This window comes from Nyctibius grandis, chromosome 2 (assembly GCF_013368605.1).
Source record: "Nyctibius grandis isolate bNycGra1 chromosome 2, bNycGra1.pri, whole genome shotgun sequence".
Classification (NCBI taxonomy): Eukaryota; Metazoa; Chordata; class Aves; order Nyctibiiformes; family Nyctibiidae; genus Nyctibius; species Nyctibius grandis.
The window spans coordinates 87,626,803-87,651,825 of record NC_090659.1 but is presented as its reverse complement, the minus strand read 5'-3'; the positions used below and the strand labels follow the sequence as shown (position 1 = coordinate 87,651,825).

General features: G+C 39.0%; 1 protein-coding gene across 1 annotated transcript in view; it reads right to left on the bottom strand.

The window, feature by feature from the left end:
* DIAPH3 (diaphanous related formin 3) overlaps positions 1–25,023 on the bottom strand; it is a 277,067-nt gene that overhangs the window by 235,930 nt on the left and 16,114 nt on the right. Inside the window, exons 3-4 of the mRNA XM_068421846.1 lie at positions 12,146–12,319; positions 3,432–3,536 (exon numbers count right to left, since the gene is read on the bottom strand). Coding sequence (XP_068277947.1) covers positions 3,432–3,536; positions 12,146–12,319 — 279 coding nt within the window. The remainder of the gene's footprint in view (positions 1–3,431; positions 3,537–12,145; positions 12,320–25,023) is intronic.

Genomic DNA, 25,023 nt, shown 5'->3' with positions numbered 1-25,023 from the left:
AATATGATACATCTGCCACTGCTTAAATAAAATGAGAGCTGCATTTGATACCAATTGTGAAACTGATTATATTAGCTATATTTCTGCATGGGAAAAGCTGCTTAAGTTCAAAATGCTCAAGTTAACTGAGAAACAGGAAATATCTTGAGGCATCAGAGCCTCTAGAAATTTAATTGCTCAACTGAAGAACAACTGGTTGTGAGCAGATGCAGCATGAAGTCAGCATTAATTAATTCAGTTAAAACATTACAAGGGAGTAAGCTCCACAACAAAAACAAAATCTTGTTAAGAAAACTCACTTTAAAACCCAGTTTGTGTGTGTTCAACATACAGAACAGCAAAACTTACAGTAGAGTAACATTATAGTAATGTTGCTCTTATTTCCACTTGCGTATTAACACCATAACATGGAAATTGATTTTTAAAACTTTTCTGGTCTGGAACATCTTTGTATATGTTTATATAGCACTTAATGTGATGCCGTTTCTAACCTTAAATAATCATAATACATACAAACAGCTACAAAACCACAGAAAATACACTGGGCATAACAATCTCTAACAACAGACAGAATCACACTGCTTTTGGTAGATGAGAATTCACACTCACATAATAGCCTTTAAACACAACTGTTGTTCTCTTCTCCAACCGTTTCCTGATAAATAAGACATGACACCACAGCACAGAAATTTCATTCAAGATTTCCAAGCCATGATGTGATATACATCTCTAAGACAATATTTCTACAGGAAGAAATAAGGCTTCATCTAAACATTATACATTACAAGAAAACAAGGAAGTACTAGCAGAATACTGAAGAGCAGAATTCTTCCAAGCACACAATTTTTGCTATTGTTCAAATTTTCAGTAAGTACTACTAGTATCACAAACCCCAAGACTCTTTATTCTTAGCAATTCTTCTACAGGGAGCCTCTGAACATGTTACGAAGAGTGATGGTACACTTACAGACAAACATATACAGACACATATATAGAAGCACACTTTCAGCCAACTGTTTAAGAAGTCTCTAAGCAAAAGGGAGTGAAATGAATGAATATTGGATGATGTATGTCAGTATGGATTCATTCTAAACATCTTATGCATAGACAGATGTAGGTCACAGTATTCCATACATAAATAAGCACCTGAGCATAGCCCCACCAAACCCAGCATAAATTCTAAATGCATCAGTAACAGAGATGTCCTTAATGAATACTGGAAAGGAGTTCTGCATTTCTAAGAAACAGAAACCTTGATACTGAGGTCAACGATGAAGTTTTGACTACAGTGGAGTCCACTTGGATCACCAGAGGCTGCTTCATTTTCAGCGATTCACTAGAGGCACAGCCTCTGTTCTTGATTTTAATAGTTTTTATAACCACAACTGCTTTAAATTAAACCTGCTTGGTACTCTGCATAGCAGTTGCAAATGAGGATATTTGTCCCAACACAACACAGCTTAGTACCTGTCTCCTCAAAGTTTGAGAAGTATGAACTATCAAAAGATGTTACTGCACTATCACTCGTAGAAAGAGAGACCTGAGATGGGGTTAGTTGTATGTAATATTCAGGAGCTACATGGCACTTCAGTTCTTCTGAAAAAGTACGACACTCAGCAAGTCAAGGTACACCAAAATTTAGCCAAGTACCCTGGGCATGCAGTGCACTGTTCTCTCTAGACTGAGAAGACACTCGGACAGTCCAATGCACTTGAGGCATGAAAGAGCATGCCAGGAACCATGAGTTTGCAAGAGCGAGGGAAGGAGTTTCCCATCCAGTAGCTCCAGCACTAAGCTGAATTTGTCTGCAGCACTAATGTATCAAACAGCTGAATCTATGCATCACAGAAACAGCTCCTCCCAGTTATACAATGAGTGAATGCCATTTCCAGTAAGGACACAACAGTAGGAACAGAGTTCAGTAAAGACAAGAGTTTCTGAACAGAAAGGAAAAAATGCTGTTGGGGGCTTTATGAAAACATGCAAGACAACAGTGTGTGGGAACAAATCACTACCCTGGGGGAGGAAAAAGACCTGTCCTCTTCAACAGAGTACCTTGTATGGCTGCTTTGGGCATACGGCAAGAAGCTCCATTGCCAAAAAAAAGTGTGATGACAACCAAAGACAAAAAAAAATATTTATTGTAAATGGCACTCAAAGAAGGATCAGTGAAACCTACTCTGCTATAGGCTTCGGTTCTTTGCAAGTATTAAGTGCCAGGAAGTAAAGAGTTAACATGAAAACCTTTCTCTTGAGAAAGAAAGTCTTAACATCACCTTCATCATGATGCTAAGATTCCAGCAATAGATGTGGATGCAGCAATTCTGCACAGCCAGCCATGTCCTATTACCACATTACTTTTTAGATTAAAACAACTGAGGTCTTAGAATGTGTGGAGGCTAGGGGTATCATCATCATATAAACCTTGACATGCTGGTTTGGGCTGAGAAACTTCAAGAACATTGTGAGATTTACTAGCATAAAGTTTCCTGATTTCCCATGAAATATCTCTAAAAAAAGAAAAACAGGTTAGGCCTCCTGATCTTCCAGTTCTAAGGAACTTTTATGCTATGGAACAGCTAGTGGCTTTGACAAGCTCATCTTAAACAAAACAATCTCCAGACAGTTCTGTCCTTCCTAAAAGTGCTAGAGCATTACACTAATAAGGTACATCATTTAAAGTACACAGTAAGATAAATACCTCATTTAAATTATTTACTGTCTTCTTTTCTAAATATTTAGTTAAAATAACACATGGGCAATTTTTACTGATCTCTCTACATGCATGGAGCACTGAGAGTCAAAGAACCAAATATATGAATTCTATAACAATCAAAAGGTCCGAGGATGACATTAGCATTTAGCACTGGAGTCAGTCCCCGCTTTGCAAAAACTAGAGTAGTTTTTCTTATGCCAACTTAATCCTTAAATTGCCCAGAACACAACTCCTTGCACTTTTCCAAAACAACCAGTAATTATCACAAGTCAAAAATGGACACTAATTGGGTTCATGTGCAAAACTTTCGTCATCAACTATTACATAGCATCACAACATGAATTCCGTACTGAAGTCAAGTATGAAAAAGGCTAATCAGTTAAGGAATTCTTTTTAACCAGTGCTAGAAAAGAATAAAAGTTCACATCAAACTTCTCCAAGAAGTTTTCTGCAGAGTCTTTCCATCTCCACTAATAGCCATACCTTTACCAAAAAGAAATGCTGTTCTGTGTACAGAAGACAGACCTCAGAACAAGTGAATATCTTTCATTGCAACTTGTAAAATAATGAGATAGTGCCCTTTAAATATGTTTGTGTCTATGAGAAACAAAAGTTAGTCAAAAGAATGTAACATGCGTGCATCACTTTTTCTCTCCAATAGGAAATAATGTAAACATTAAGTTATTTTTTGTGTACTTTAGAGAAATTTACTTACAGACTTCGAAGCAGTGCTAATATATTGCATCACCATTTCTTTTTTGGTATTAAAATCCTTTTCTCTCAATGGCATCTTCTTGTCTTCATTTAAATTCATATCTTCCTAGAATTGGAGAGAAAAAAAAAGTTTTAAACAACTGTATTGCTGGATGACATTTAACTGTAAGAGATTGATTTAAAAAATTAAAACACAAAAATATGAACTTGAGCAACTGAAATCTGTTATACAAACAACTTTTCATAAGTTAGATGTTACTCAAGACCATAAAAATCTTTATCCATCTTCCCTAGCAACTCAGACTAAAAAAAGTCAACTATGCCAAGATAAACAAGTGCATCACAACCATTACTAGCATAATCTCTTCTTAGAAATCACCTACAGTTTCACACACACACACTAAACTACAGAAAATCCTTATTTAACACTTCCTAAAACATCTATAAATGTACTCAAAATGGTCTCTTAGAAGTATCTTTTTAACAATATATCCATTTGTTCTATAACTATGTTCCTCATTTCCCAAATACTTAATCTTGGACAGCAGAATCTGCCTTGTCCTGAGAGTAGTTCACAAAATAATATTCACCTTTGCAATAGGTAAGGCCCAAATTCTTGACGATTTGATCACTAAATGAACACCTTCAACCGTTATCAAAGCTCCATCACAATTCAGTCATTCCAACATAAACCCAGAGGTCGAAAAGAACAGATGCAGAACCACATTCAAAGCCCCACAGCAGTTATTCACTGACATTTCTGACACAGGGACTTCTACTGTTCCAGCCTACAAGTGCTCTGATCATTATAATCAGTTCCACATCCGTGAGAAATGACATTTCCTATCAAAAAAAGGCTTTAAGAAACAATTTAGGCACACACACATACAAGCACATACAGTATTACTATGGTCACCCAAGCTTAGCAAGAATTACTGCAGTTATTTTCAGCTGAGACTCAAGCTGAATCCCCACCAGCTTTGACAGGAGCAATGCTACAAAATCAGTGGGTAACCATCTTGATATCAAAGCTATTTCACCTAGTCAGAAATCAAAGACAAACAGCAAGCAAACTCATAACCTTAGAATTTAAAAAAAAAAAAAAAAAAAAGCGCTAAAGACCAAAATTTTGTACTACGCTGAAACTTGCTTCCTTGTCTTTCGCTAGTTTTCATATTGAATAGGACAGAATCAAGCACAGTTCCTAGAAACATTTAGAACTTTGTATAAATCTGAGCTGTGAGAAGACACTGCAGAAAACTCTTGACCTCTTTAACTTGAACTTCTTCAAAGTTCAACTAGGGTAATTTTGTGTAGATTCTGGATTTTTCCCCACCCAAGTGTTACTGTTTTCTCTCCTTAAGGAGCAGAAAAAGTTCCTCACTTCATTCTAGTATGCATTCAAATTATTACTTACTATTTATTAAATTATTATTAAATTAGTATTTTTATTATTCTTGATACTATATAGTTTATTTATAAGTATCAGATTTGTATACTTGATACTATATATACACTATATTATTTGATATTTTTTGCATCAAATAAGTACAGGGTGCATGTTGTAAAAAGTTCTTTCATTCAAGCAACAATAATAGAGTGTTTTGCGTCCTTGGCAGCTACCTTGCATATTGGTGTTACTTCCTACACATGAAAGTAAATGTAAAACAACTTTGTCTAAACCAGCTGGAACAAAGGAGGCCACATATACTTCAATCTTTTCTCATAGTTCTGCTCTTCAAAATACTGCATTCCTTTGATCAAAAAAATTCATAGAGAAACTATTTGCTTATGGCCAAACCAAAATCTAGCAGTGCATAAGGACACACATATTCCTGAATATTTTGCAAGTTGCCTCATACTAAACCAAATGTCAGGGACATTACCCTGAAAGGGCGTTCTGCATTTTCTAGCTTTTCTTGGATGAAAGCAAAACAAAAATTGACTATGATTTACTTAACGATAGGAAACCTGGTGTGATCCAAAAATGCTGCATGGACTCAAATATCCATACTAAAATAAAAAAAATAAACCAACAGGCTTAAATACAGATATATAAAAAACACTCTTGGGATCCTATATTGTATGCAAAGAGATCATTTTCTTCCAAGGCACATGAAAAAGTGGAAAATTTTTTGTATGTGTATACACCACTTGGAAAAAAAGTGCAAGATATTTAAAGTTACCTGTCTATCAAAGTTTAGAAAAGTCACTGAAGCTTTTTTAAGATGAGAAAGAACACAATCAACCACAAAAAGTAGTGTCTTCAGTATTTTAAAATTGAAAACGCAAAGTAATTATCTGCTCAAAGGAAGGGTATGATGTTAAATGGTCAGGTGGAAACCTACAAATTTAAACCAGTTACACAACAAATCAATCTAAATATTTTAATTAACCGGTCAAGAATTTAGCAGTTAATTATGTAACTAGCCAGGACTTTTAAAATTCATCAGTGGGTTCTGACATTGATATATGGTTTTGGACATAAAGATTTGAGGACTGCTAAAAGGCATTTAAAATAAGAACAGATAAGGAAGTTCTTTTCAATTTACTTCTTTAAATGTTTTTTCAATAACAAATTCTTTCAAAGCCAGAGAAATACTACAACTTAAATTCTCAACAACTGCTCAAAAATCTTTATGCCATTTCCTTAGCTTAAAAGTGAGAGAGGGGAATCGAAATCAAGTCAGATTGCCAAAAATACTACAATGTTAGTATTTCCTCTAGCCTTTCATTTGTTATCTTGTTACAGGTATTTCTCATTTTATGTAACATTTCAGTTTAATTAATTACCTTCTATTAAATGCACAACAACATATTTATGAGCATTCTTATTCCCCAACAATCTATCTGTTGAGATATGCACATGACAACCCATTCTATAAATTACTAAAATCAAGTCCAGCTTGACATTACCACATAAGTTCCAATAAACGTCTTTGGAACGCTGTGCCTCAGGATTCCTTTCCACAGGGGTACAATTGTATAGCGATACTGGCTTCAAATGAAAATACACTTCACATGTATATTTAACAAGGGTAGCTGTATTTTATTTAATACTTCGATTGTATTTTTAAAACCTACATAAACAGAAATGTAAGAACACTGAAACCAAAGTATCCCATTTTAAGTTTCACAAAAATATATGGCCAGGTCTCTCTCAGTGTTCTCTAACTTATCACATCTTCATTACCTTCCCTGCAATATGCCACAGGGTTTTTTTCCATAACAACATTGAAATGCATGTATATTCTAGCTAAGGGGGAAGGAAAACAAACAAACAAAAAGCTTTTCACATTAGCCTACAGCTACTGCTCCTTTAAGTTTCCTGAAAAATAACTTCTGAACTTAATTAACAAAGAGAAAACAAAGGGCTTGTTTTCCTGCAAAAAAATATGTAACTTCTAATCACATGTCAAAAACAAAAAAGGGGAAGTAAGAAATCTATCAGTACAAACTATATTCCGTAATCTTAGATGTAACGGCAGGTTTATTTATAGGAAATATTCTGTCTGTATGTGCAGTAAAAAGTAATTTCTTTGTTGGTGTTTTTAACAAATGAAACATCATTAAAGTAATTGATTTCACAGAATCACAGAATCAACCAGGTTGGAAGAGACCTCAGGGATCATCGAGTCCAACCGTTGCCCTTACACCACCCTGTCAACTAGACCATGGCACTAAGTGCCATGTCCAGTCTTTTCTTAAACACATCCAGAGATGGTGACTCTACCACCTCCATGGGCAGCCCATTCCAATGTCTAATAACCCTTTCTGAAAAGAAATTCTTCCTGATGTCCAACCTGAACCTCCCCTGGTGAAGCTTGAGGCTATGTCCTCTTGTCCTGTTGCTAGCTGCCCGGGAGAAGAGGCCAACTCCCACTTCACTACAACCTCCCTTCAGGTACTTGTAGACTGCAATAAGGTCACCTCTGAGCCTCCTCTCCTCCAGGCTAAACAACCCCAGCTCCCTCAGCCATTCCTCGTAGGACAGACCCTCCAGACCCTTCACCAGCTTGGTTGCCCTCCTCTGGACTCGCTCCAACACCTCAACATCTTTCTTGAAGTGCGGGGCCCAGAACTGGACACAGTACTCAAGATGCGGCCTCACCAGTGCCGAGTACAGAGGGACGATCACTTCCCTATACCCGCTGGCTACACTATTCCTCATAGAGGCCAGGATGCCATTGGCCTTCTTGGCCACCTGGGCACACTGCTGGCTCATGTTTAGCTGGCTGTCGATCAGCACCCCCAGGTCTCTTTCCGCCAGGCCGCTTTCCAACCACTCTTCCCCCAGCCTGTAGCGCTGCATGGGGTTGTTGTGGCTGAAGTGTAAGACCCGGCACTCGTTCTTGTTGAACCTCATGCCGTTGGTCTCGGCCCATCTATCTAACCTGTCCAGATCCCTCTGTAGGGCCTTCCTACCCTCCAGCAGATCGACACTCCCACCCAGCTTGCTGTCATCTGCAAATTTGCTGAGGGTGCACTCAATCCCTACGTCTAGATCATCTATAAAGATATTGAACAGCTTTATAACTGTTCAGAACAGATTTATAAATATAAAAGATATTTCTACAGATTAGAAGTATTCAGCAGTACAAGGGACACATCAGATGTGGCTTAGTTTATAAAATACATCAATTCCATTCTTTTATTTCTTCTTAAGTCATTTGAAGTTATTCTACAGGTGAGCAATGCCTCTTTGGAAAATAAGTCATTTCACATGGATATTTTCCTAATAGCACTAACAGAAATGAAAGGAGCTAAATGACAGTTAATTATTACCTTTAACGATCTGGTTTTATGAGCTCTTTCATAATTTTTGCTAACAAAACCACACAGGATGTCACTGCATAAAAGATTGGGAAAAAGAAGCAGTGTGCATCCAGGAAAACTGAAAATACAATGTTAACACATTCAGTGAAACTTCAGAATTTAGAAACTGCTCCCTTCAGGACTAACCAATTGACTATTTTTATTTTGTGCAAAATTAGGTCTAAAAGCCTGGCTACAACACTCAAATTGTTCACCACCCCTCTCCCCAAATCACTTAATTTGGTCAGAACAGCAAACTAGAGGCTACAATATATAATTAGCTACACAATCTACTGTGACTAAACTAGCTTTATTCCAGTCCATTCAAGCATGGATAATCTGAAGAATCCTTTCTGTATTACATGTTACAGATAAAATAATACTGATAAGGTAGTTTATCAAAGACAGTTTAAGTGTTTTGTTATTTAATGAAACTAGGAAAGCATTCCAATTACCCAGGCTGTCATAATTACTTTAACATACTTTTGCAAAATAGTTATAAAATTGGAATTAATTGATTCAGGATCCATGGATATAAGCATTTCTGTTTACCTAGACACACAACAGTAGGTTTCTGAGGATTCATTGAAAGTTTCCTTTTTTTATGGCATAGTATCAACATCACACGCTACCACAGAATCACAGAATGATCAGAGTTGGGAGGGACCTCTGGAGATCATCTAGTCCAACCCCCTGCCAAAGCAGGTTCCCCTAGAGCCTGCACAACATTGCACAGGGTTGTGTCTAGGCGGGTGTTGTGTATCTCCAGAGAAGGAGACTCCACAACCTCCCTGGGCAGCCTGTTCCAGTGCTCTACCACCCTCAAAATAAAGAAGTTTTTTGTCATATTGAGATGGAACTTCCCATGTTTCAGTTTTGTGCCCGTTACCCCTTGCCCTGTCGCTGGGCACCACTGAGAAGAGTCTGGCCCCATTCTCTTGACACCCACCCTTAAGGTATTTGTAAGCCTTGATAAGATCCCCCCTCAGTCTTCTCTTCTCCAGGCTGAACAGACCCGGCTCCCTCAGCCTCTCCTCATAAGAGAGATACTCCAGTCCTCTGATTATCTTTGTAGCCCTCCGCTGGACTCTCTTCAGTAGTTCCTTACCTTTCTTGAACTGGGGGGCTCAGAACTGGACACAGTACTTCAGGTGTGGCCTCACCAGTGCAGTGTAGAGGGGGAGGAGAACCTCCCTTGACCTGCTGACCACACTCTTCCTAATGCACCCCAGGATACCATAGGACTTCTTGGCCACAAGGGCACATTACAGGCTCACAGTGAATTTGTTGTCCACCAGAACTCCCAGGACCTTCTCTGCAGAGCTGCTTTCCAGAAGGTCAACACCTAACCTGTACTGGTGCATGGGGCTATTCCTCCCTAGGTGCAGGACCCTACACTTGCCTTTGTTGAATTTCATTAGGTTCCTCTCCACCCAGCCCTCTAGCCTGTCCAGGTCTCACTGAATGGCAGCACAACCTTCTGGTGTATCGGCCACTCCTCCCAGTTTTCTGTCATCAGCAAAATTGCGGAGGGTATACTCTGCCCCTTCATCCAGGTCATTGATGAGTAAGTGGAACAAGAGTGGACCCAGTACTGACCCCTGGAGAACACCACTAGCTACAGGCCTCCAACTAGACTCAGCACTGCTGATCACAACCCTCTGAGCTCTGCCATTCAACCTCTTCTCAATCCACCTCACTGTCCTCGTCTAACCCACACTTCCTGAGCTTTCCTATGAGGATGTTGTGGGAGACAGTATCAAAAGCCTTGCTGAAGTCAAGGTAGACAACATCCACTGCTCTCCCTTCATCTACCCAGCCAGTCACGTCCTCATAGAAGGCCATCACAGTGGTCAAGCATGATTTCCCCTTGGTGAATCCATGTTGACTGCTCCTGATAAACTTCTTTTCCTCCACATGCTTAGAGATGGCATCCAGAATGGGCTGTACCATCACCTTTCCAGGGATGGAGGTGAGGCTGACCGGCCTGTAGTTGCCTGGGTTCTCCTTCTGTCCTGGTTTGGCCCAAACCAGGCCAATTAGTCTTAGAGAAACCAAGGTCACTGCTAAATTCCTCACTGCTTACGAGTGAAGAGCCAAAGGGGGGTCGCACCTGCAGGGAGGAGCAGACAGGGCAGGTGACCCAAGATTGACCAACAAGGTATTCCATCCCATACATGTCATTCTCACTTTCCTATTTATCACTAACCCACTGCCTCCTGGAGGTGGGGCCCAGGAGGGAGGGGCCCTCCTGTCTCCCACTGATTGGTACCAGCTTTGCCAATTCTCCAGTTAAAAGCCTGCAGGTGTGATGGCAGAGGGAGCTACTGCATTTTCCCCTCTGCCTGTGCTGGGGGAGCAACTCTGCCTGAGGAGGATTTCCAAGCTCTCGGTCTTGGTTTTGTATATATTTGATTATTTCTATTATTATTATTATACTCTTTTTCATTACTATAGTTTATTAAAACTGTTTTAACTTTCCAACCAGTAAGTCTCTCTCCCTTTTCCCTTTCCCTTAGGGTGGGGGGGAGAGGGTTAACAGAGAGCATCTGCCACAGGTTTAATAGCTGGCCCAGCTTTAAACCGTGACACCTTCTTGTCCTTTTTGAAGACTGGGGTGACATTGGCTTTTCTCCAGTTCTCAGGCACCTCTCCTGTTCTCCATGATCTTTCAAAGACGATGGAGAGTGGCTTAGCAAAGCTAAGCCTATTCCAGAACCAGTCTATTCCTATACCAGAATCTCTGTGGGATGGTAGAGAAATACAACCTACACTTCTGTAGCAGGGTGTGTGCGTATGGAGGCATACCTTCAAGCTCTATAAAAAAAACTCTGCCATTTCTTAACATTTGAACAACTACCATTCACAGTGAAATTTCTTAACAGAAGTAAAATATCCTAGACACCAAGGTATACCAAGAAAAATAGACCATGTGAGAACAACAAGTAGAAAAACAAAAGTTGATAACACAGTAAATTAGTCCTTCCCTTCATCAGCTTAACTATGAAAATCCTGAATCCTGTGTCTCTCAGTTACAGCTCTCGACAGTTCTACAAAAGCATCCTCAAAACTAAACTAACATTATTGAGTACTAGGAATTACAAATTCCACAAAAGTACTTCTCTCATAGCACATTTAATTTCCTCCACATCCCAGACCCTAGTAGTCCCTTTGTGTTTTAAGAGTTACTTGTTAGTTGCTGTGAGTCAGAGAAAGAAATAATAATCTAGGCATTGCTCTCCTTGTAAATGTCCTCTTGTGCTCTTGAGATTGCAGTCACTCTCTTCTTCCATGGCCGTTCCATGTTTAGTTTTCAATTGTCCAAAATGTCATCATCATTATGACAAAAAACCTCAACCTATTGAGGTGGTACAAATGCCACATGATCTTTCCAGCAAGTGACTGCTCTTTTGTAGGCGCAGTAACGATGACAGCTAATGAAGGAAGCAAATTTGAGACTGCACGTGCAGACAAATACTGCTTTGGAGGTAAGAACCTTAAGTCTCTTTTGTGCAAGAATGACATGGTATATAAGTTCAGGAGAAAACCCTGCTGTGATATTCAAAAGCATAAAGTCCCTTTATAAAAGTTTCAGGTCATCTTGAAAGAAAATCAGATTCCCCATTTCTTGTTGCTCCTCAAAATCTGTTGCATAATCTCACTTCTAATAATCAGAAACCTTTAGTTTCCATTTTAAATATATTTGGAGCAAAATCTTGTCAAAATTATTAGAAGACTTCATCCCCTGACAAACACTCTAAAAAACACGTACTTACAGCTCACAACAACAACATTAATAATTCAGGTAAAGATCAGAACACATGCACAAAAGAAAGCTCCACCTGTCAGTTAGCTGTGTTGTCATTCTTTAAGTAAAAGAAATCAGCATAAGACTCTTACCATCATTTTTTCAAACAGCGCTATGATTTCTCTTTCCGACAGAGGTTTTGGAGCAAACTCCTCTGCATCCATAGGTGTGGATGACCAATCTGTGGAATGTGACTGCTTCATATGTGGTAGAGGAGGTCTTTCCTTCTTACTTCCTGGAATTCTTATACTGGCAAATCTATCCAACTGAAAACAGAAAAAGTATAACATATCATATACTGTTTCCATTCTATGTAACCCTAATTAAGATGGGTGTTCTTGGAAGCTAAACATGCTTGTTTTTCTCTTGTAACTTGCCTGTTATTTAACTGTCTTATTTTAAAGGGTTTTCCTAAAGATACATATAATGGTCAGTTGCATTAGGGCTTGAGTTAACAGACTAGAATCTCATTACCATTACAGAGAAATCATGCAGAACATGAGAATTTTATGGAAAGTTTGGAGGAAAAGATATCTACAAAACCAACTTATGAAGAGTTGTTCCCAACCATTACATACAGAATATGAAAAAAACAAGCTTATTTACCAAAAGCACAGTTTTAAAATGTTTTTTGTTACTCTGAAACAGCTGTACTCCTGACATTGTCATAGAAGAGACAGATATGCAAAGAAAATACTTATTAAAAGACAAGTTAGCGTAACTAAGACACTGTTCTATTTCTTTTTATTTGCATTATATTATCCAAAACATAGTGCCTTTCTGTGCTCCAGTTATTTAGAAATTCATTTAGGAGAAGCATAAAAACCATTAGCTCCTTTAATAAAGTTAAGTACGATACACTCATGGTTTCATGAATAATCGTTAGGACTTACCACCAACATGAGACAATCGCTCTGACTTTACCCTTTCAAGAGCCAAAAAACTTCTTTGGGTAAGTGGTTTGGCTTGTGGGCTTTTTTTACTGGTTAGATATTTATCAACTTTTCAATAAGGACTTACTAAGTGAAATTTTAAACATTTTCATTGTTAGAGCTTGTGTGTTTTAACGTATATGGGCAAGGACCAAGAGGACACAAAAGCAGCTGACATACTCAACAAGATGCACTAAACCTTAATCATCTTTGTAGCAGCCTTTTGAACAGATGTGAACAGCAATATTACACTTGTCAACACAGAAGAAAGTTACAGTAGCATTTGATGCATAAGAAACTTTGGACAAGGTTTCAACCATATCTATAGACTTACATCTTTGAAATGCTATCCAAAAATATTCTGAGGCCTCAATATATCTTGAAGATAAGTATCTTGAGATATCACTTAATAAGTACATCAAAGTTACCAAACTAAATGACAAGTAAAGTTAAAATAGCATCTGTGGAATTAAGACCAGAGAGCACAAAGAAAATTAGTAGCAAAAATTGGGTACAAGTGTTCCAATCTAGACAGAGCAAAAATTAACTATTAGACATCCTTGAAGACAAGTTTAGAGAAAAGAACAAAGAGGCTTTAATTTTTCCTGTTCAAAATTGAAAAGGAACAGTTTTTGGAACATAGAAATAGATCGTAAGCCACTCACATACAGATGGTTGTAGAACATGCAAAAGCAGAAAATTAATATAGCATAAACATAAAAGAACTCAGCATGGATGATGGGGCCCTTCAGTGTCACATCAAAGCAGCAGGCAATGAGGAAAGCACACTCCACAGGAATAATTACATAGGCAAGACCCACAAAGAATGAGAATGCAACAAAAGCAAAGGGGAGGGTAACATCATTTAAAGTGAAGTATAGAGTCAGTAGTGGCAAAAAGCACCTTGCATCTTGACCACAGAGCAATTTCCTTTCCTGTCTTTAAAACCAGAAGTCTATGGCAAGCATGGGGGGATGAAGCCAGATTGCAAACTGCAATGACTAGACTGGAATCTTAAAAAAATTATAAGATTTTTCTCCTTAAACAATGGCTTTCACAGAGTACTGATGAAAGGCAGCACACCTCCTCCAAAAAATCACAGAATCACAGAATCAGTCAGGTTGGAAGAGACCTCAGGGATCATTGAGTCCAACCATTGCCGTGACACCACCATGTCAACTAGACCATGGCACTAAGTGCCATGTCCAGTCTTTTCTTAAACACATCCAGAGATGGTGACTCTACCACCTCCATGGGCAGCCCATTCCAATGGCTAATGACCCTTTCTGAGAAGAAATGCTTCCTAATGTCTAACCTGAACCTCCCCTGGCGAAGCTTGAGGCTGTGTCCTCTTGTCCCATCGCTAGTTGCCCGGGAGAAGAGGCCGACTCCCATTTCACTACAGCCTCCCTTCAGGTAGTTGTAGACTGCAATAAGGTCACCTTTGAGTCTCCTCTTCTCCAGGCTAAACAACCCCAGCTCCCTCAGCCATTCCTCGTAGGTCAGACCCTCCAGACCCTTCACCAGCTTGGTCGCCCTCCTCTGGACTCGCTCCAACACCTCAACATCTTTCTTGAAGTGCGGGGCCCAGAACTGGACACAGGATTCAAGGTGCAGCCTCACCAGTGCTGATCACTTCCCTAGACCGGCTGGCTACACTATTCCTCATAGAGGCCAGGATGCCATTGGCCTTCTTGGTCACCTGGGCACACTGCTGGCTCATGTTTAGCCGGCTGTCGATCAGCACCCCCAGGTCTCTTACGGCCGGGCCGCTCTCTAACCACTCTTCCCCCAGCCTGTAGCGCTGCATGGGGTTCTTGTGGCCGAAGTGTAAGACCCAACACTTGTTCTTGTTGAACCTCATGCTGTTGGTCTCAGCCCACAACTTAGCCAGTAGCTTCGCCATGCCCCACCGTTCACTATCAAGCGTGTAACCTAAGAAACAAATGATTATATTTGAAGATTCTTCATACACAGACTTGAAGCAGGCGTAGAGGGAAGGTGTAATAACAGATAATAACAGATTTCAGCCTATGGTTCAGTCAGCAGAGAATTGACTGAACTAGGTTAGAGAGATGTGCGCCCTACACCCCTTACCCATCTCTCCTGAAAAATCTCAGCCCCTTCCTTACACTCCGTGTTCCCCAAGTGTCCGCTTTTCCTTCCCCTGCTCCACACAGCAGCAGCAACAGCAGTTCTGGCCAGGCAGAACCACCCCAGTCTCTGCCATGAAATACCCCACGCAGTCTCAGAGCCACTCCACTAGGAACAGGCAGCACCAGTTCAGGGATGAGAGCCAGTTCATCCTTGAAAAGGGGTATTTCACTTCCTTTCACTTGTTCACATTATTAGTTTATGCTTTATTTTCAAGCACCTCTTGAATGTTAGACTGTATAGTAGATGTTTTGCACCATTACAGATTAGGCCATAACATTCATATTCCCCATATTCACCAAGTCCTATACCACTTGTCCTAGAGTAGGGAAGTACACTCTTGGACTACATTTGATCAGGCAGAACATGTAAGACAAGGTGAGATGCTAGGATTATAAACACAGGTAAACAAATTACTTTAAATAATTTTAAAAAATGCAGCCTAAAAATGAGATTTCCATATATTTAAAAAAGGAAATTCACAACAAGACCTGCACAGTAGTACAGTGTAGATATTCTACATACACTTCTCTTTTGAATTATACATTGAGAGTGCTTCAAAAAAGTTAATACCTCTCAATGTTCCATGCATGTGAATAATTTTATGGTCCACAGAAAGCACTATACAGAAAAAAATAGAAATTTCATTGCTTGGTTGTAATGAAATCTACCACTGATGCTGCTGGCGATCCAAGCGCATAGAGGAGGGAACGGCAAAAATATAGTTCAATAATTTTCCATGTTACATCAAAAACATTTTAAGCCAGGCTAACCAATAGGGAATATCTGAAGTTAGCTTTGATACAAAGCATCACTACAGTTTAAAGCAGGTTTGACTTTCTATCTTTTATAAAGATGTCTGCCATTTTTTTCTATTTATTTTACCAATAAATAGATATAGACCCACACAGGAACAGTGCTTTAGGACAATAATTTTCTAAAAGGGAAAAACTTTTCCCTTAAGGTCTTTGTAGGGCCAACATTAAAATTAACCAAAGAATAAACAGTTACAAAGTATTTCCCATAGTAAAGTCCCTTCGAAATTCTCCAAACTAATACCTGTTTTGATGCACTGATGGAACTCAGAGTAGATTATCCAGAGTTCAGAGTTCAAAGGCAATAAGGAGTGAGAAGAAAGAGTGCAATTAAATACTTCTGGGAGCTCAAAGGAGAAAGGTAGAACTTTTTTAATGCACTATACAAAAATGTAACAGGGAATCTCTAACCAGCTCATTAATTCAAACAACACTGTACTCCTATCATTATGGCACAGTGTTATCAAAGATGAGGAAAACTGTATTTCAGATACATAATGTAAAAAGAAACAGTTGTAAAATACTTAAATACCGAGTACAAAAAGACAGCTGAAATAGTCATTAAAAACTATTCTCTTCTAAATTCTAAATAAAATTAACTGCCCATGTAACCACAATATAGTGGTCTTAAGTTTAAAAATTATGTGATATTCAAGGAAGAAGTGAAAGTAACTAAAAAGAAAAGTTAACTCTGGAAAGGAAAAAATGTTGAAGGTAGGAAGAGTTTCCTATTCAAAGTAAGCATAACTCTAGAAATAACACAGATACACCACCAGTTTGTTACCAAAAACTAAGCAAGAGAGTCACAACTATTTTTTGGTCAAAAGGTAGGGGTTTTGGTCTGGTTGGTTTTGTTTTTTGTTTTCTTTTGGTTTGGTTTGTTTTGTTTTGTTTTAAGGCAACAGAAAAGAGGAAGAGGAGGGAAAAGATAAACAATAATTAACTAGGACAGCAGAGAAGGTATTAAAGATATAATTCACATAGTTCTCATTCCTAAGACTAGATCCCCCAGCATGAAAGGCATGAGGAGTCTTTCCTCATAAACTTGATCTCAAAGCAATGTGTTGTTTGCATATATTTTAGCTTTTATGTCTTTATGCCTCCTAGTGCCAGAGACTGGAACATCTATAAAGCTATGTACTTCATTCTGCCAGTTCACATGCTCCACGAGACAAAAATGGCAACTGAAACAAAATCTTAACATAAGAACTTAAACACAGTGAAAAGGAAACCATGGTCACCACATGAACATGAGTTACCATGAGACTGCTTTTCAGTAGCATTTTACATTTACCAGACTGAAGATTCTCAGGGAGCCTTGGTAGAAACTATTACTATGGCCCCCTTGCACTGTAGTAGAGTTTAAAGCTGTCTTATGGTAGGTAGTGTTTCTTCCACTGCTCTGCTCCATCACAAGGCTCTGCGAAACTACAGCTTCAAAAGTACGGCAACCAAACCCTACTGATAAGCTCTAGCAGTGTACGAGGTGCAAAGCAAGTTCCCGTATGTACACAGTAACAGTGCTGACAGCATCTGCACAGGGAAAAGTTCTCTCAATAATCACTTGGCAGACAAGGTATGCGAGTGAATGATGAAGATCTCACATGACTTTAAATATAAAAAATTATGCACACAGATCTGAGCTGCACTTTTTTATTACTAGCAACATAAGAAAATGTGACTGCTTATTTCAAAGGTGGTATCATCAGAGCAATATTCAAATCTCATAGGGTTCTAATTTCTAATGAATATTTTTTAAACACAGCCACATTAAAGAAATTACTTGAAAGAAAGCAACTGACACAGGTAGGACATATCAAAAGTTTTCTTCCATGCCCATTATCTGTATGAAGGACAAGGAGAGGCATGCAGTGGGATCAAGACTGAAGGAAAGGACTGTCTCTTAAGGCTATGTGATAAAAAGCCCATCTGCACACAAACAAAAGAGCATGGAAAGACAATGGTGGGTGGTGGAATTCAAACAATATTTTCATCTGTCTCTTCCCAAACTCATCACAGGAACCATTAGCCCATCAAAGGCTTATCTCCACAAGCCCAGATGAACACAGAGGCACAACAGCAGGTGGGAGGAATCCAAGCTATTGATTCAGAGGAAGGGACATGCGGTGCAGGCTGCTCCCAAGGCTATCCCAGCAAAGCCTCTGCCCTGTGGTCCAGGTCAGACATCCACCCCATCAGTCAACATGATCAGCTCTCCAGAGCACCTTTCAGACTGAGGGGTGTTACTGCCTAAGGAGTGTAAGACATATTATGGGATGAAGGGGAAAAACATTTTGGGATTGTGCAAGACATTTTGTCACATTAAGGGAAGAACCAAAGACAAGGAAAAGGATGAATCTCAGTGATTAGGAGAGGAACAAGCATGGGAAAAATTATAAGGGGATACATAGGACCAGTTGTGTGTAAACTGCTTGCTAGTTGGGACACTTGTCTGGCCATGTCCTGTACCCAACCAGCATAGTCAGTCTTACCTTACTAAATTCTATTTCCAACTGTTTTCCTGGGTAAGACACTCTATTTTTCATTCACATTTGTGTATGGAGGCCCATGTGTCAGCATCAGACCATGAGTCAGAGCAACCACAGTCCAGCAACTGGAGAAATCAGTGAGTGAACTTAAGTACCAGCAACTTGAGTAGGACCTCAGTTGTGTCCATCATGCCAGCAACTAGCATGAGTGAGGGTGGCGAGTGAACGATCACTAGCGACTATCAAGCTGGACTAGCCTGTGAGAATGGGAACGTGTATCATTCCCATTCCTCAGCAAGAAGACAGGAGGAGCTGGCTAGAGAAGGGATAAGGGAAGTTCTGGACAGCTGCCAGAGAGACCATAAGCTCAGGGGTGGGTGAGGAGGGTAAACTGGGAAATGCACCTGTGTCTGTGCACAAAAGTCTCTAAGGTGTGGCCACTGGGGGAGCTTGCTTCTACAGGGGTGAGGGGAATTCCAGCCTACTGATGGAGATTTTTGTCTGTGTGTGCATATTTGCGTTTCTAAAGATAAGACCACAAGGGGAGTTGCCTATCAGAGGGATCAGGGGACCCTCACCAGATGCCAAAGAGCTCCGTGTGTGTATATGCACACGTGTGTCTCTCCGTGAGTGAGGAGGTCTTTATCAGCAACTGGAGTGAGCGTGCAGCCTCAGGGTCTCATGTGACCCAGGTGACAGCCACGGGAAAGTCTGGGATCTGGGGGCCAGCAACCAGGTAGTGAGATTGTGAGCCCACCTACTGGAGGCATTCACATTGTACGTGTTTCCCACTAAAGGATCTTCATCCTCATCAGCCAAAGAGTGTCACAGGATCACAGTCATGGTGCTGTTTGTGTTGATCTGTATGGCCTGCCATGCACATACATACAGCTGCATGCATGTGTTTGTGCAGGTGCCTACTCGGAATACATGCTCAGCCTCGCTACTGGTTGGACCTGCAGGGCATGGAGCTACAGCAGCCTCGCCTCAGTTGGGTGACAGGATTCATTTTCCTCCTTACATTTCCCTTCCCTCACAGAACGAATGTTTTATTTACTCAACAGGGCTCACACATTCATAGCCACCTTGCCAGTAAGATCAGATATTCTTAGCACAGGAACAATTTTTGCTACTTAAAATACTAGACTCATTCACAGAGTCATTTAGTTTGGAAAAGACCCTTAAGTTCATCAAGTTCAAATGGGCTTAAAGCCCACAAACCCGCTATCAAGCATTATACAATGATCTCCTTCACTATTTGAAACTATTAACAGTATTCTAGACATCTTCAAAATATATAGAAAGCCACAATACAAAGTACTAAGGAAAGAGATAAAATGACAGGTCTAGGTAAGCAGCATCCACCCCCTCAGAGCAGATTTCAGAGTGACTGCAAATTGGGTATCAGAATTTGAATCACTGATAGGAAGAATAATAGCTGTTAGAGCCAAAAATGAAGCAACCATCACAGGATGAATGGCAAAGTTTTATTTGGTTCTTATTTCACAGGTTCTCTATTATTCCACTGAGAGACTATGAAATAAGAAAGTGATTTTATGCCCACACCACAGACCTGAAAATCAAAGTTACAAAGAGACCCACAATATAAACTTTCTGGCTCGTCACATTTTCTGGTCAGGTCCCTAGAAAGCACATCCATTTGTGCTCTCATTTTGTTCTTAGTGAAGACTTCTTATAACATTCTCTGTAAGATGATAGTGTCTATTAAACTTACACACTTGATAATGCAGGAATCAATGCATTAGTTATTGCTAGACTAATTGCTGGCTCAACAGCTTATCAAGACATCACCTCCTAACAGAGGTGCTACGCATACAGGAATGAAAAGTATTATTTTCCAGCCATCATGCCTCCCTCATCTTCTCCCACCCCCTTAATTAACACATCAGATAATCTATTGCTGTATTAAGAAATTAATCAAAAATAAAAACCAACACATGCATGTGTAATCACATTTGTGATCACTAAAAGAATTCCCTAGTTCTGCCAATGCTTCACTCCAGCCTTGATTCAATGCCTTTCTCAGGAACAGATGAGAATGGGACATCCATGGAAAAACCTGATGGCATCAGCTACTATTGAGGGAACAAGACTTGCTAAGGGAATTCTGATAGGACTATCCATCTTTGAGACTGTTAACAACTGGAGGTCATGTTTAACACGAAACTGACATATGCAGGATGTCTTGTCAGCCAATAAATTCAGTATCATTCTTATCATTCTTACAAACACAGATGCTCTATTTAAAAGCAGAGTTATTGCTTTATATTGTTGAATTTGAACTAAATGTAAAAAATAAATACCACAATAGATTCTGAATCATATTTTACTTCAAGTCATTGTTTTAACTCTCAAAACTGTGATGCTTACATTCAGTTTCCATATAAATGAACAATTTAGGTTGAAAGTGATTAACCATTTGCAGACAATAACTCCTAGAATAACCCAAAGAGGAGAAAACAGTTATTTTTCAGGGGAATGCTACTAACACCTCTGCTTTGTGAATGTTCTGGGAACCAACAAATGAAGCTGAATAAACTGGCACGGCTGACCTTATTTACGATCACAGAGAGGAAGTGGGTAGGGAATACAGGAAATGATTTAGCAGCAGAGGTTACCTACATCAAAGATAGAACATTACATCAACTGGGTCTCACCTTTCTTCTCCGTATCCAGACTGAAGCCCTCAGACTCAAACAGGCAATGGAACAATAAGCACAATGCCAGGAAAAAAAAAAAAAAAAAAGAAACAAACCCAGAATAAATACTAGTAGGTTTTTGCAGAACAACTTCCAGCAGTGTTTAATGAAACTTTTACTGAGACAATTTGGACTATGAATGTTGGTATCAATGCAACTTGACTAATAACAGCTGTTTATTGGATACAGATTAGATTCTTAAAATAAGACTCAAAATTTATTTTTAACTTTGCATATGAAGTGTGTTTCTTATTGCCCATATTTGGAGCAAAAGCTTGCGTGCAACATCTTGTAGGTCTCCAAAGTTAAAAGTTACTATGCACGCTGTCCACATATCTAGCCAGAAGGATTTTATCTAAAAAGGATGCTAACTATACTTAAAGTGATGGACCTGACCCAGTATCTCATCACTGGCTGAACAACCAAAAATTTTGTTAAATACACAAACACTACGAACATAAGTTGTATTTCTTTATAAACACTGTTTAGACTGTATTTACTACAGTGATTGGACCCCAGCATTTAGAAAAAAAAAAAAGCAGGTGTACCAAACTAGCAGGTAGCAGATGGAAGACTTAGATTTACACAGGATATGAAAGTGGGCCTATCATAACCAACAACAAAAACAGTTTACAGCTGAAACGTTATCCGAAGTCATGAAAAAAATTCTTAGAAGAATTCGCAAAAAAGCTATGCTTTTTCAAGGTAAGCAGTAGCACAGTACAGTGGATTTGCCATGGAAGATACACTTCGTGATATACTGAACAACAAACAAAGGACTAAAGTTCCTTCATTCACCATAGCCTTTGATTCCTTGACTTTCTTCTTCATTTTTGGAGACAGGGCTCACCAGATTAGACATGACGTGCACTGGTCTGGACCCAAGCTAACATATCGACTCAACAGCTGCACCACACCCTGTGGATTTGAGGCTTGTGGCACTAGTTCTGTGATTCCTGTATTTTGGTTTAGCACAAAGAACAGTGATTTATATGCTTAACGTGTTCCAGGCATCAAGTCATGAAAAATCCTTTCACATTAAATTTGAGGCCAACAAATTTGATGCCCTTGAAACAAGAACCACTACTGTATCTCTTCATATTCCATTTCTCCAGCTGTACAAAGCACATCAATTTACACCAATTTCATAAGACAGAAATGGTAAAATATTATCCTCTGTTACCATCCCAAATCCCTGTGCAAAGCTCTGGTATGTTCCTAGAGAAGAAAATTAACCTAAAGGCTCCAGATCAAAATGCTACAAAGTAACAATTGGCTTGGATCTTTGTTTTCTTCACCATGTGAACAGCAAAACTTCCACCCAAGATAAGTTTATGGACTATAATATAATTACTAGAGGATGTCACTGCGCTATGGGAAAACCTTTATTCTAAAAGGGTAGGCAACCCAGTACCAGAGAAAAGTCCTAAGTACATGAAATGTGTTGTTTGCCACAAATGAAGTATCACAACTTCGGATACCTCATTAGGAAGAGACAGGATTACAGAATTGTTACAGTTTAGCCTGAACTGCATTACTAGAAGTACCAGTCTTCTTTCTTCCCCTCTCCACTCCTATTCTCATGGAGATACACAGACACACATATGTGGACCATTAAGACACTGATGATGATCACTAAGCACAATTTACTAAGAGAGTTCTGATATGAAATATACCGGTACAAAATCTTCATTTCCTGGCTGAAGGCATAAAAACTGGAGTACTGCTTATAGCTTTGCTCTTTCTCTAGGTGTCCTCATTCTGCCTTATAGATCTGTAGGACAAAAAGTACTGCGACCCTCAATTTTCAAGTTCACATGTTTTTGACTGTCCGCTGTTTATATACTCAGTAAACACAATTTCACATCTGAAAAATCTGCTCAAGTACTACAGCATAGCTCAATCTCCCAGACATTTTGCCAGTCATTTTAGTCACAGAAGTCAACAGCTCAGTCATGAAAATCTGCTGTAACACCCTGATGTTGACACATGGTAAAGAATTAGTAGAACATTAACAACGTAGGAAGGAAGGAGAATACAAAGTTGAACAAATCCTACGTCTTCATTCAAAATAATTATTATTCTTAGTGGATGGGGAACACACAGGAGATTATGGGCTGCATAAATTTATTTCAGTATCTTTAGAAGTAAAAGCAAGCCACTATTTTCCCTTACCAGCAACAATACTCCACATAAGATCAAAGAAGTTACTTGCAATGGTTCTGAGTCAAAGACCTCTTATCATCTTTTTTTTAATCTTCTGGAGCTTCGAGGAGAAAAAGTATATTCTTTCTTTGACAGCCAAATTGCTCTACAAGATTAACTTCTTACTATATGAGAAATTGCACTGGTAGCAGTAGAGCTTTTAGCAAGAGAAAGACTTGCATAAACCAAGATAGACAGAAGAACCCCTTTCCTTAGATGATTTCTTATTCCTAATATGTTCAACCTCCCAGATATTTTTACCTTTTTTGAGAGCAAATCATTTAACCAATGGTAGAAAATTAAAAGTTAGAGTTTAGGCCAGTGCATAGTCACATCTTGAATGCGTATAACATATTTCACTCTGAATCTTGTTTCTCTATCTACCAGAAATTATACAGCCTTTCTTATCTTAACAGCAGTTGCTATGAAATCAGTCAACATAAATTTATGTTACAAGGAATTTTAGTATACATTTCATTTTTGTCTACATATCTTTTTAATAGAAATCTGTTAATATGCAGTTTTTTTAATCTTTAGGAGCGTTACAAACCATTTGTCAGAACGTGGAGCACTTGATATAGAAAACAGGCTTGCTTCCACAGTGAGCTTGCAGGTAGACAATTTCTCAGATACCTACTTGCCACACCTCTGTGGAATAAGAATAATATTCCTGTCTTCATAGTTTGTAAACAAACAAGCTAGAAGAAGCATGAGCTGATTGTGTAAACAACAAGGTGTTTCTGAACTTAACAGGGATTTGTCACTAAAACTAGATGATTCATCAGCATCTCAGGAATAATCCAACACAATTCAAATATTGAAAAGCAGTCTGCATTTTGGACTGTCAAAATGTTGCTAACTTACTTAAATTAAAAAAAAGTTCCTGGTCATTCCTATACAACACTGTATTCATAAGAAACAGACTGGGAGTAATAAAATATAAATATTTTATAAAGCATAATGTAGCAGAGAGCAAGGTAACATGCAAATGATTGCCTATGAGAAGAAAGGAAATACATTACTTCATTGAAAGCTACAAAATCAAATAACCTTAAACTTTCAATTTCTTAATCTTCTCTTACTACAATTTCCCCCCCTGTCACAAAAAGAATTTGGAGAAAATACCTTTGCCAGTTTTTGTGCTTAGTATGAAGTGTCAAAACCACTCTGCTCTGAGAGCCACGTTTAAGTTGCGTAGGACTCAGATACTCAGTATTATTAGCTGTTTCCCAAAATGAGACACAGAAAGACTAAACCAACAGAAAACTCAGATAGAGGGACAAAAAGCATCAGCTGGAAAGCATCTTGGAACAAGGGTGTGAAGTTACAAGTGAACAAAACACCCACCTTTAAAAAAAAAAAAATATATATATATATATATGGACAGTTTGGTACTACTTTGCAGGTGATGTTTCTTTAGTCTGTGAAGAGTCACACATAGAGGCCCCTTCAGTATACTTTGAGAAATTTAAGGAGTGGGGGAGAAGATTGCTTACTACAGAGCAATCAGGCTCTTTGTCTTATTCCAACAAACACAATAAACCTGCTGACTTACGGTGGCTACCATTACAAGTTAGACAGGTCCAATAAGCTAAAGAAAGGACAAGTGCCATAAGGCAGCAAGCTAGCCTCTTTAGCAAAAGAAAAAAAAACAC